The following is a 14,531-nucleotide window of genomic DNA, read 5'->3' as shown; positions in this document are numbered from 1 at the left end:
GACTGCCTACTGTGTGCTGGGCACTATTCTGGGGACATCTACATGAACAAAAACAGACCAAAAAACAAAACAAAAAAACAAAAACTCCTCTTCCCTCTTGGAGCTTACTTTTTGGAGGAGAAAACAGACTTAATAAGTTATATGAAATGTCAGAAGGTGAATAGCACTGTGAGAAAAAAAGAGCAATGTAAGAAGTATGATATGGAGTGGTAAAGGCAGGAGTGCAGCAACTGTTAACAAGGGCACAGAACAGGTGATACCTGAGTAAAGACTTGAAGGTGGTGAGGGAATGAGAGCGATATGGCAGCTATCTGGAGGACAGGCATTCCAGGCAGAAGGAACAGCAGTCAACAGAAAGGCCTCCGGCAGGAGTGTGTCTGCAGTGCCTGACACATAGTAAAGAGGTCAGTGTGGCAATAGTATAGCAAGAAAGGGTGCAAGTATACCACTGCGAGGACGTCTGAACAGTTGACTAGTCTGATTTACATATTAAAAGGATCCCACTAACAGCTGTTTTGAGAACGAAATGAAGAGGAACAAAGGTAGAAGCAACAAGGCCAGTGAGAAGGCTTTGAGAATGATCCTGGAGACAGAGATTTTAGCTTGGACCAGAGTGGTAGCAGCGATGACAAATAAAAAGGGTAATTAGATTCAGAATGTATTATGAAGATAGGACCAGAACTACCTGACAGATGTATGTGAATATTTACCCATTTAGAAGAATCAAATGGATTTTTTGTTTTCAGGAATATCGGGGTATACACAGATACATTTTCTTTCTTTTGTTTTCTGTTTTGGTTATATCAAAGAAAAATAATAGATGCTCTGAGAACAGGGAAGCTATCTGAAGGGCAAACTTATTTCTCTCTTTGATTGGCTTTGAAACAGAATATAGTAGAAGTTAAAATAAGCTCTGACTTCACACCCATTAGGATGGCTATTACTAAAAATCCCAAAGACAAGCAACCCCAGAAAATAATAAGTGTTGTGAGGATGTGGAGAAAAGGGAACCCTTGTACACTGCTGGTGGGAATATAAAATGGTGCAGCTGCTATGTAAAATATGGCAGGCTGGCAACAAAATTAAACACAAGAACTACCTACCATGTGATACAACACTTCTGGGTATATACGCAAGAGAACAGAAAGCAGGGACTTGACAGATATTGGTAGACACATGTTCACCAGCATTATTCACAACAACCAAAAGGTGTATATATAATGTATATACACACATGGAATATTATTCAGCTGAAACTTTGACATGTGCCACAACGTGAACGAATCTTAAAGACATTATTCTAAGTGACACTAGCCAGTAACAAAAGGAGAAATATTGTATATGATTCCATTTATAGAGATTCTTAGATTCCATAGAGAGAGAAAGTAAAATGGTGCTTACCAGGAGCTAGAAGGAGGGGAATGTGTACAGAGTTTCATTGGGGACAAGGAAAAAGTTCTGAAGAGAGATAGTGGTGATGGTTGCATAACAGTGTAAATGTACTTAATGCTACAAATTTGTTCACTTAAAGCTGATTAAAATGGTAAATTTGATGTTACATATTTTATCCCCAAAGTAAAAAGGCAGAATGAAGAGCACAATAAAACTTGCTTTGCCTACCTCAAAAAACAACAATAAAATTCCCAAAAACCGCAAGCTGTAGAGTCAGGCTGCCTGACCACTTAACGAACTGTTTGCCCTGGACAAATTACTCGATTCATTGCCTTTAGTTTTCTCATCTATAAAATGAGATTAATTCTACCTCAAAGGATTGTTGTGAAGATTATATAATATTTGTCTAGTTCTTAGAAAAGTGCCTGGCACATATTAAGCACTCAATAAATACCAGCTATTGTTACTAGCGTTAGTGAGCCACTTGCGGAGAAATAGGCAACACAGAAGGCCTCAGATGATCCAGGAGGTAAGTTACTCTATTCAGTCAAATCCTTACTATGGAGATGCATGTGTAATCTTCATTAACTAAAAAAACCATGCAACAAATAGGTGGTTTTGTGGCGTGTGCTTTAAATTCAGATATATTTTGAAGAGATACCAGTTTCTGAAAATGTCTCAAGTAATTTAAGAACTACCATATAAATGATACACTGATTCTCCACAAAAGAAATAGGGTAAATTATGAAAGCACAACCTAATTCAGGTTTTCGCTTTACATTTGCAATAGAAAGAACCAGTATAATATGGTGTCATTCTTTCACTTACTTATCTGATATTTACTATGTATCTACCATGTATTAGCCACATAAATTTATACATACTGAATATATATACATACAGGAATACCAAATTGCATCTAGGCAATAAAACAAAAAAGGCCTCAAAATGCCTTTTTAAATTATAGTGCTTTTTAAATGTTTCCCGTGTCAGGCCGTTTGATTAAGAGTAATAACCTTGACATAAAGGATATAGAAAACTGACGATTGTGAATCCATAGCAAATAAACACTGGAGCAAAACTCAGTACTGTAGTTAAGCTAATATACTGGCCTCTTCTACCTCTGGTCTTTTAGAACTCTGAATTTAGATACGTTTTATGACTGCTTACAGTAACAGGTTCTAGTTCCTAGAAATGCTATTTTACATAAATACATCATCACAGCCCAAATTGGGCAAAGAGAAAAATCTTCATGTCCTGGTTTCTGGGTCACTTACTTCAATAAATATTTAATTTTAAAAATAAATAAATTTATAAAGCCCAATATAATGAGACATCTATAAAAAGACTTGACTGAAGCAGCATAGCAAAATCTTGACAAATAAAAGAAAAAGTGTCTTGCCTTGTGCTGAAGAAACTGTTTATACAGCTGGTGGCATAGCTACAGCTGAGAAAAATATGGTCAAGAAGGAAACACCCCTGAGTTTATTAGTACAATGGTTTTAAGCTTTTCGATCTGATTATGAACTGGTGTGGTGTGTTAAGTGTGCAAGGAGGCTCCCTAGGGTTCTGCTCACTTTTGACCATCTGTTCCTCCTATCCCTCCACAAAGCAGCCTTTTAAAGATACCTCTTTGGGCCTCTAGATGCCTGTGCACCCTGTGAAAGCCACTCGTCTAAAAGGAGCCAAATGTCATTAGACACACATCTTTCAGTTGATGTCTAGAATAATGTATAAACCATACCAGCCAGTTATATCACCTTTACAGTTAAGGGACCTCCATTCTCAGAGGCATTAAAGAAACAGGTATAAAGGTTAGAATTTAGAAATTTGGTTTCCCTTTGACACAGGACTAAAGTTTATCTGAAAACTTTCAACAAACCTGGCTAGACATACACCAAAAATTTATGTGGCATGTAACTCAATTCTATGAGTATATTTTCTCTAAGTGTGCTAATTGCAGAAAGCCATTTCCAGTCCATTAAATACATTTATTTTGACACAAAAAGCTTTGTTGTGATATTAACTGTCTCCCATAGCCTGAATGTAAGCTCCATACAATTCTTGGTTTCAGATTCCAGTAAAGGATTACAGGTTACCTTGGTGCATTAATCAGAATCCACTTAAAGTTTTGACAATGGGACTAGAGCCAACTGGATGAAGAGTAAGTTCTCTGCTTCTGCCAATAGTAGCAACTGTTGTGAATAAATGCATCACAAGAAAAGCAGACTGAGATCTTGGGAACTCTGACTGGTGAATGGTATTCAGGGGTAGGGGAGTAAGCAATCCTTTCAGATGCTGACCTTATAAGCTTGATTGGTAAAAAAATTTTTTACAACTGTTTTTAGGAAACAAGTTCTTTGAGCTCTATGGATCGCTCCACAGAGTACAAAGGGTACTCCTGCTTGCAGAGTACTTTATTTACCACCACTTCCATAGAGATCATTTGCACAAATATTTTAAAGTAACATTAAATATCTCACGACACTTTTTCACTTTAAAAAAGGAAAATATAAGAGAAAAACAGATGCAAATCTATCCGAAGGGGGAAGAAGTGATGCTACTTGAAAAACACACATTTATACTTATAATGAGCAGTGTTTAAGAAATACAACAAAATTTCACAATGATGACTATTCTGACTACACAAACATACCATTCCTATGAATATTATAAGCAAAGTCCAAAGGCTGAATATTATAATTAGGGATGTAAGGCTTAAGTACAGAAACTTTCCATGACAGAGAGCCAAGACAGTAACAATACTAATCATGGCTGTTGATTTCAACAGAAGGTACTTCCTGAAATCTAACATCACTTCCACAATGTAACATAATTCTATTTTCCTATTGTTATAGTAGCATTCTGGTGCTTGCTATATATATGACCATTACCATTATAGAAGTTATCTACTAAACAAAATTAACAATACACATTGAGATACAAAGATATCAACCATGTATGAGTACTCATGAGTTTTCTATCATAGTTGAATGTGTCCACACACCCTGGGTTGTAAGAAATGCCTAATGTAATTGCTACTTTAATTTAGAAATATGAAATTTCTCAAGTGGTGTATTTTAATGGCTCAAATCAAGAGATATCAATATTAAACTGATAAGGAAATATAGTTTATAGAATGAAAAAAGCTAGTAAGACTAATTTAGAATGATGACTTCTATAATTCGGGAAAGAAAGAAGCAGGATTCCTCTATCTTAGCTTCAAATACTTGTCAGAGATAGCCAATTGATAATATCTAAATGGTGGCAGTCTTAAGAAAATAGTGCTTAGAGTCATTGCCAGCTTTCCCCCCAAAAGTCTTTATTTCTAGGACACACTCTATAAGATCCTACTAAGGCTGATGGCATTGGGGATGCTAAAAGTAACACTACCTACTCAGACCTGATTTGCCAAGAAACAGGCCATATATGTCCTGTCTAATTGGGAACTGATCATTTCTTTCACCTTCTGACAACCCATTACTTGCATGTCAACAAGGCACAATGTATGTTTTTTAAAAGTATCTAATTTTGCAGATAAAGATAGTCTATCCTCGATCACCTATTGCATGATCCACATCACACTCTAGAAGATGGCCAGCAGAAACCACAGCATGTCAATGTCACCATGTCACAAGGAAAGGGCATGCTTTTCCAATTTTCAGATGGAAATCTTCAAATGGAACCCAGAAAAAACATAGCTCAAATAACTCCTAATAAGCAGAAACAAAGAATTTACATGGGTTGAGGGTTACGAGTGGGATGGAAAGGGTGGAGAGGGAATAGGAGAAAGGAGAGGTGGTTTATCTTGGGATAAAAGAGAATAATTATAGTGTCTTTAATTTGTTAAGCACTGACTCAGAGAAGACTTCACAGTCTCTGGTTTGCCTACTCATTGCACTAATGTATCTGTTAAAAGATGAGTCTCTATATGTTTGTTTGATTAAAATTCACTGTGAAGCCAGACTTCTTTTCTTTTGATATTAATGTGTCTTGTTGCCTATTTTATTGACTTATAAGGGCTTTTATGCAAGGGGGAGGATCAGAACCTACATTTAGATTTCTGAGAAAGACTGAAGCATCAAATAATCAACTTAAATATGTGGTCTTGGTTATACCTTATAAAATCTTAACCTATGGAAAGGAAAGCAAATAGTAAGCAATAACACTTTCTCAGTACAACCTAAACACACCAGCTCTCTTAGTACTTGGGAGAAGATAATAAGTATGTTGAAAATATCATTTCTTGCATTATTAGCCTTCCGCCATCACTTGAAGTCACTCTCTAAGGCACTAGCTATGAAACTGCCTCTAAAAACACCATTAAATGGAAAGTTTCCAAATCCACAAGAGAAAAGAAACACTTGGAAAATGAAAGACAAAGGAAATAACCAACTCAAAGGCACAGCCAGTTAGGTGAAAAGAAATTTGATACTATACTTTGGTTTTGCATTTTTGTATTCTTCAGTGTCTGTGTCCTCATCCTCTGAGTACCAATTATCTCCTCTTCCTCCAGCCAAGAGGCCCCTGGCCGCCAACAGTCCTGCAGCATTCCCATAGCCAGTGTATTTCAGCAGACTATCCACTGCGAAAACAGAATAGGGTTTTAGATAGGAATCCTTGGGTCTTCACCACCATCATCAACCACTCACCAACACAAGAAGATTGAAGACACACACTATGGCAGTAAACCTTTAAACTGAGAGAATTTCAAAATGTGGTAGTGGTTATACTGAACTACTTACAAATTTTCCCATAGGCTCTGGGGACTAAGAGCCTTTTTTGAGGTACCAGAAACTAAAGCAGAGCTGTTCTGAACACACTTTATGGCAAAAGTGGGGCCTCTGTGACTGCCAGGCCTTTGGTAAGGGTCACGCTTTAAGTTTCTGATCTCAGATCTTACTATTTAAAAATCCAGTTTTGGAGAAATGATAAGAAACTAGAGAGAGTGAAAGTCAGATTGGGACTTTAGCAATATGGCACATAATGTAAAATCTCTCTCTCACTCTTTGTTGGAATTGGAGGAAAAGGAAGTAAGAAATAAAGAAAACTTAAGGAAGAATATTAGCAAATAGCATAGGTGATAACTTACTGCTTTTTTAAAATAAAAAGTCGGCAACCATATATAAGCACATGAAGCCCATTAAGAAGGTAGACCCAGGAGTTAGACTGGCTGGATTTCAATACTGGCTCTACCAATTACTAACTGGTTGACCTTGGGTAAGATATTTTGCAGCTTTATCCTAGTTTTCTAATCTGTAGAAACAGAATAGTAACTATCTACCTCACAAGTTAATATATGCAAAGTATGAAAAGTATCTACCAAGAAGTAAACAATCATTCTTTTTCTCTGAGAAGAGTGGGTAAAATGATCATTTTAGAATTATCTTAGTTTAAAAAAAAAAAAGGAAGCCTAATGAAAAGTTTGGGTCAGGCTCTCTGAAAGTATTATCCTGCCAACAGGGTCAGGTAATGTCTCTCTTAAGATGAGCAGACACACACTACTTTTGCAAGGGACACTTGCACTGCAGTAATGTTTTTAGTGATTTCTAAACACCTTTAAGGTACTAAGCAATAACTGGCAGCTTTGTTTAGCAGTATTTCATTTTCTTCAGGTACAATTTCAAGGTAAACGGAATATTTAATCAAAAGATAAGAATTGAGAAAATTTACTTAAGGTCTTTAACAGAATGTTGTTAAAATGTCATCTGAAAGGCAACTGTAGGAAAAACAACATAACATACAATCTTATCCACGTATAAAGCCATAGTAAAATCTACATCTGTAATTCAGATCACTTACCTCAAAAAAGACAAAATAGAGCTGGAGAAGATTCAGAAAAAGGTAATTAAAATGACTGGGGAACTGAAAGGGCTGGTGGAAAGGAAAATAGGTAAGAAAAGTGGGTATATATGATCAGAGTATAAAATCATGGAGGATACGGACAGGATAAATATATTCTAGGATAGAGTTTACTGTTACATTTTCAAATACCTGAACTAGAGGGTCCTTCTCATGACACCGAAAATAAGTGGTATGGGGATAAATAAAAGGAAGCCCTGCTTTCAAATAATATAGCAAACTGGTGAAATTTGTGCAAAAGGAAACATGGGCTAATGAGTATATTAAATGATGTTGAAACTAGTCATTTTCAATCTTAAAGCCTATTGGTAACTGTGGTCTCTCTGTAATAATTCTCGGTGGGTGCTGGATAGAATCCTATTAGAATTATTGAATGAGGGTGGGGTAAGCCCTCCGAATAAGTCTGATACGCTCTCTCTTGGCATCAGTGCAAGATGTAGTGCTTTAGATAAATGAAGGAATCCTTAAAAAGTACGAGCAGAAGAAATGAGTGTTCAGTATATATAGGTATTCTTAATATTCATGAAGGTCAAACATTTTCTTAATGACATGGTCAGACACAAAGCCACTGAAGGCAAAGGATCACAGATCTAAACCCACACAAAGTAACTTACAGATAGTAGGTGATGCTATCATTGTAAGCATTACTGATAAAGCTTATTTTTAACAAACAAGGAGGTTTAGTGGATCCAGAAAAGAAATACTCATTACAATTAAGAAACTCTAAATTGAGATATGAATAAATGTTTAAATGAATATACTTAAAGACAAAATAACAATAATTTAAAAAGACACAAAATGGCGAAAAATTAAGAGTTTAAAAATGCAAAGGTTATGAAAAGCCAAAATAGGTTAAACAGAAGTAAACAGAATACTAAATAACTGTTCTCTTATGTAGAAAATCTCTCTGGAAGCCAGTTAACAGTAAAAGCCCCCGGCAATTTTATGAAAATCATGTCAACTCCTCTTTCACTGGAACAAACCTTATGTGCTAACTCTATGACAGGCAGTGTGGGTTACAAAGGTGACTTAAGACATAGTTTGCCTTCAAAGTAGATAAAGGGTATAGCCAAGAGTTTTAAAATCACATGAACTTCTGTTAACAGGATAAGATACCCAAAAATTAGGGGTAGAGAAGGTGAGACAAATGAAATACGAAATCCTCACAGTGAGAAGCACTGAAGCAGTGTTTCTAGCTACTTTTAAGTCTGTTTTCAAATACACCATAAAATATCCTATTTGATACTGGGAAAGTAGTAAACGGAAAACTGACTGCACTTGGATGTTAAGGTGAGCTGCTAGTGCAAACAAAAGATTTTCTGGGTGGTTCTAAAATAAAAAGGAAACACACAAATATATTTGTTCCTTGCATAGTAATTATCCATGCAGTTATATGAAAATGCTGCCTAAATGAAACAATTCAGCATTCAGTCAAAAAGTTGCGAGAAATATTTCACCACTATTTTATCAGGATGCTAGAGGGCACTATGAACAGAGGAAACCAACCACAGCAGCACTGTGCAAAGTCACAACTGCACTGGTAATAACATAGACAGTTACACAAATGTGGGTTCTACCACACTCTAAAATAAAAGCAATACGTTTTTGCTCTTTTACCAAGAACAAAGAATGTCAAGAACCAGATTCTACCCAGAGACCATTCCCCCTTCTCTGTGAAAATCCTTTTCCTTCTAGTCAAATGCTGTAACTTTTAGAAGACTCAACTAGTGGCTTCGTCTTGGTGTCCTTATTTCCAGTCTCACACTCCTCCATTTCTTATTCCACACAACTGCCCAAAATATCTTTGTAAAGCAAAAATAGGATTTTACAACCTTCCTGGATAAAATCTCTAACGTCTTCCCCTAAAAACTAAGCTCAAATTCCAAAACAGGGCCTAAAGGGCTCGTTTTCTGGCCTCTGCTGTCTTTTCCAAACTTGTCTCCTAAAGATTCCTCACACATTAAACTAGTCTCTTTTCTATACATTCAAGGCTACTTCCTATTTCTCTGTCCTCTTCTGTGAAGACTTTCTCTGATCTCCTCCACACCACCCAAGCATTCCCTCTTCCAGGTTGCCATAGCACCTGGCACATTTCTTCTTAGGGCACTTATCATAGTGTACTGAAATTACTCCTTTAAATGGGACCCTGTATTCACCAGCCTGAATTTATAGAGAGCACAAGCATTTGCTCTTTTATTAAACATTTATGGGGCACCTGCTATCTGTTAAGCACTGGGGATCCAAAGATGAGTAGGACATGATCTCCGACCTAAACGAAACTCAGTGTCTAGAATGTAAGTTCAACAAATAGTTACAACATAGCAAATGTCAAAAGTATTAACAACAGAGAAGGAAAAATGGCACAAAGGAGAAAATGATGAACTCTGCCTGGAAGGTCTTCACAGAGATGATGCTTAAGCTGGTCTTCAAGGATAAGTAAAGCTCGCCATGGTAACAAAGATGAGGAAGAGCATTCCTCACAAAAGGAACAGCATCTGCCAAGCCATGGAGATATGCCAAGAAATGGTGCAGTATAATCAGGCAAGAATAAAGAATTCAGTAGATTAAGCATGCAGTGTAACACGGGAATAGATTTAAAATACACTACACAAGAGACTCTGTGGAGGTAAAATTTGGTTTTTACCATGCAGGCAACAGAGAATCACCGAAAGTTTTATATGAGGGGAATGACGAGATTATATTTGTGTTTTACACCAATCCCTCTGTTAACCACGTGGAAGAGAAACTGAAGAAAATCTGACTAGAAACAGAGAGATGAGATATTTTAATAGCTTATTAATAGTTAAAATAATTTTAAGGGCCTGCACTAAGATGGTGGTGTGGGAACAGAATGGGGGAAGTAAATAAAAGATATTTAACAGGAGGTAAAATCTACAGATGTGGTGATTATGACTTCTACAGGTAAAGAAGGAATCTAGGGTAACTCCTAAGTTTCTGGCTTTAGGAACTAAACAGACAGTGGTGCTGTTTGCAGAGAAAGTGATAGAACGATAATGAAAAGGTTGAAGGGCATGGGAATGAAGATCATAAATTCAACTTTAGCTATGAGTTTGAGGTACCAGTGAGAAACTCAGGCAGAGAGGTCCAGTAAGCAAGTGGATAAATATGACTGGGTTCAGAAGAAAGGTTGGGGCTAAAGATACATAGATTTGGGAATCTACGCAAACAGAAGCCAAGGGAGAGGATAAGATTACTCAGGGAGCAATGTGAAGTGAGGATTGGGACCAAAAGATTACTTTAGGGAACACCAGCAATTAAATGTGGACAAGAACAGGAGCTAGTAAATCAGATTGCAAAGAAAGGAGAGAGGTCAAAGGACATCTAGGAGTGTGTGGTAGTACAGAAACAAAGAAAGTGGACAACAGCATTAACTGTTATGAGAGACGTAATAAGACAAAGACTAAAAAATACCCATTGCTTTTGAAAATCAGGTAATTTGTGACCTTATTGAGAGCATTTTCAGTGGTATTTGGGGGGTAGTGAATGGTTATGGAAAGCCTGACTTGCAGCAAGTTGAGGACTAAGTTTTTCAAGATGTTAAGCAGTGAAGGACAGTGATATAAGTATGCATAGAGATTGGGGAAAGCACATAGGGCGAGTTCAAAGAACAAATGAATAAAGGGTAATAAGTGATGGAGCAACACTTCTGCAAACACAGGAAGAGAAATGATCAACAGGAAAGGGAGACTAGTGAACCTCAAGCTAATGAGACAACCTATTCCTCTGAGACTGAAGTGGGTATTACAGTAAATTTATTGGTGTGGGGCTATGTGCTAAGGGAGTTCAAGCCTAATTTTTCTTTGTAATTCAGCCCCTACATCATAATGCCTACCACATACTGAGATTTAATGAATACGATAAAAGGTGGGGGGGGGGGGGGAACCCCTACCAAGGCAGATTATTTTACAAATCATCTTCTTTTAATTAAACAACGTAAGGCCTATTTTTAGGCCCCTAGTAGAAAGTACACAATTTGCAGAGAGATAAAAATAGTCATGTTCAGGCTCAATTGAACAAGTTAATGGCATGAGTACAAGTTAACCTGTGGGCCATTATGTGCTGGGGATACCGTTGGGCCTGGCACAGATGGGTATTTAAGACCTTTGGATGGTTCTTTCTGTGCCTAGTCTTCCATAAAATTTTGTCCTTTCTCTCTTACCTCTTTCTTTTTTTTTTTTTTGAGACGGAGTCTTGCTCTGTCACCAGGCTGGAGTGCAGTGGCGTGATCTCAGCTCACTGCAACCTCCACCTCCCGGGTTCAAGCGATTCTCCCCTCAGCCTCCTGAGCAGCTGGAATTACAGGCATGCGCCACCACGTCCAGCTAATTTTTATATTTTTAGTAGAGACGGGGTTTCACCATGTTGGCCAGGATGGTCTCGATCTCCTGACCTCATGATCTGCCCGCCACGGCCTCCCAAAGTGCTGGGATTACAGGCATGAGCCACTGCACCTGGCCCCTCTTTCTTAATGCAGTCTCTGTGTTCCTAACCCATTATAACTGCTGCTTGCTGTCTGTCTCTACTTAGTGGTCTGACCTTTGAGCCTTGATCAAGGTGCCTTCACTTTCAAATTTACTTGGCATATCCTTAAGAGACAGTTCAGACATTCTGAAAAATTATTTGAAATTTATTTTATTTTATTTTATTTTAATAGTCTACCTCCAAACCCAAATTCCAAAATCTGATTACTGTTAAGTTGAAGGTAAACTGCAGACATTTTCTTTTTTTCTGGCCAGAAGGTTTTAAATTTGAACTAGCTGACAACATTTAAAAACAGAGAGCTTCCCTTGAAAACATGGAACATCTGCTAACACTGCCCACATATTCCTTGATGGTAACCATCAGTCGCTGCTAAATAGTAGCAACATACTCTTTATAATCTCCCATAGTCCCTTCGTCTCCCTACACCAGCCAATTGTCTCCCCAACAGTGAGCCAAGTGTCAGCTTTCATTTGTTCATCTTACATCTAGTCCACTTGACTTACTTTTATTACCAGCCTGGCTGCTGTAAGCATTTGAGTCTGTGACCCTTAAATAAAAAAGTAAGTAATACATGGGCAGAAACACTGTTTATCTTATATACCTCTGTAATTCCAGGGTCTAGTTCAAAAACATTTGTTGAACAAATGTCTGTTTATTCCGGAAGAATACATTTACTAAACTTATAATCAAATTGGAAGGAAAAAAATGATTATAGGTCAGGTGCGGTGGGGCTCATGCCTGTAATACCAGCACTTTGGGAGGCCGAGGTGGGCAGATCACAAGGACAGGAGTTCGAGACCATCCTGGCCAATATGGTGAAACCCCATCTCTACTAAAAATACAAAAATTAGCCAGGCATGTTGGCATGTGCCTGTAGTCCCAGCTACTCAGAAGGCTGAGGCAGGAGAATCGCTTCAACCTGGGAGGCGGAGGTTGCAGTGAGCCGAGATTGCACCACTGCATTCCAGCCTGGGTGACAGAGTGAGACTCTGTCTCAAAAAAAAAAAAAAAAAAAAGACTATAAAGCAGAATTGTTGAGGTCAAATTAAAAATATATTATCTGCTAATGGAGGTTAGCTTTGGCCTCAAAGACAGGACTATGAAACTAAATACTGGGTCTAAGAGGGAGCAAAACCAACCATTTTAAATTTAAAAAGTTAACAAAATTCACTTATAAATGCAATTTACCATATTTGCTATGATACTCACTCATCGGTAATGTGATTATATTTAGAAATTATTTAGATATGTAATTATTTATTTAGATTTATATATTTAGATATACACTTAGATATGTAATTACAGGAGAAATAAACTTTATTTTCCCCATTTTAAAACTTTTTAAAGGTATACAAAAAAAAATGTTCATTATAGAAAAATTATACAGACAACTAAAAAAATCACCAGTTCTCTTATTACTCAGAGGTAACAATAAATAATATTTTGGTATATATTTTGACAAACTTTTTAAAATAAATAGATACACATATGTGTGATTTTGGATTTATGCATATACATGTATAATTACACTTTTAAAAACAGATCATTTCTGATCTCAAATCAATTCAATTCAGCCAATATTTACAGATAACTATGTGCAAGGCACTATGATAACCACTTAATTCCAAGATGCTAAATCAATCTTTTTTCAAAGTCATTAAAGAAGAAGTAAATTGTCTAAAAGAACAGATGCTAAACAGTCTATGATAATAGTTAATATAATTATTATGAGAGGAAATATGGCAGAAAGAAAAGAAAGGACCCAAATTTGGGCTCCTGCCCTCAGCAACTGTGTGACATGTTATTGAAAGGCTCTCAGGTGGCAGGTTGCTTCATTTATGAAATCAAAATATAATATTTACTTTAGAGAGTCATTATGAGAATTAAATGAGATTATACATAGAATGTCAGGCACATGATACCTCTCAATTCATAATCACCATTATAATAATGATCAAATTAGGTTACTAACATACCATCTTAATGTGAACTTAAGTGGTTGGATCAATACATCAGAAATGAAGTTTAAGAATAACAATTGACTTAAGATTTTAGGAGGAGTGAACTTTTCCATCTACAAATTATCTATCTTATAAAACTGGGGTACTTTAAAAAAGTAGAATATAGATCTGCTTAGATGGGATTTTATACTAGCAGACTTACAAAGTAGAAGAAGAAAAAATAAGTAGGAATAACTGAATAATCAAAGTTCCTTGTTTGGAAAACTTGCCTTTTGCAGAGTAATCCATATAATTTTAGAAAATATCTTTAATTGTTGGATCTATCTCAGTAGACAATCACTTTATATACACTTATAGAGTAGTATTTATTACATTGTAGTACAGTTATTTTAAAATTTCTCTCTACCACTATCTTAACTTTGTCTCAAGGGTATTATGCATTTTAAAAATTTCTATTCAGTATATTATATGGCTCACATTCAGTAACTACTGATTGGAAAACGTAGTAAAGAAACCAAAACTCCTATAGCTTTAATTCCGAGAGGAATTAAAAAGAGGAATTAACCCAGACCTGTGCCTCTTATTAAAATAGTAGCCGCTGAATTACTGAACCAATTTTTCATAATGGCTGTATGTCCTGCCCCATTAAGATGAAGGCTGGGTTAAGCATACAGAAGGCAAAGTTTAAATGTGAGTGTGTTTGGTATGTATCTGTCTTTGCATGTCTCAATGAATTCAGAAGCGTATACAAATGTTTTTGGCTATTAATTTTTATTAACTCCTCAGCCTCTCTAATAGAACAGACAGTAAGCT

General features: G+C 36.6%; 1 protein-coding gene across 11 annotated transcripts in view; it reads right to left on the bottom strand.

Moving 5' to 3' along the window:
* The window catches only part of RIC8B (RIC8 guanine nucleotide exchange factor B), a 107,433-nt gene that overhangs the window by 21,004 nt on the left and 71,898 nt on the right, over positions 1 to 14,531 (bottom strand). For all 11 annotated transcript variants that reach the window (XR_004071939.3, XR_004071940.3, XR_008670575.2 and 8 more), the window contains exon 8: positions 5,833 to 5,977. Coding sequence is in view for 7 of the 11 variants with exons in the window: in XM_019038903.3 (XP_018894448.1) it covers positions 5,833 to 5,977 (145 nt within the window). In the remaining 4 variants the exon portion in view is untranslated. The remainder of the gene's footprint in view (positions 1 to 5,832; positions 5,978 to 14,531) is intronic.

Source organism: Gorilla gorilla, chromosome 10, assembly GCF_029281585.2.
Source record: "Gorilla gorilla gorilla isolate KB3781 chromosome 10, NHGRI_mGorGor1-v2.1_pri, whole genome shotgun sequence".
Taxonomy (NCBI): domain Eukaryota; kingdom Metazoa; phylum Chordata; class Mammalia; order Primates; family Hominidae; genus Gorilla; species Gorilla gorilla.
The sequence above is the reverse complement of the archived record's forward strand: the minus strand, read 5'-3'. Positions and strand labels throughout refer to the sequence as shown.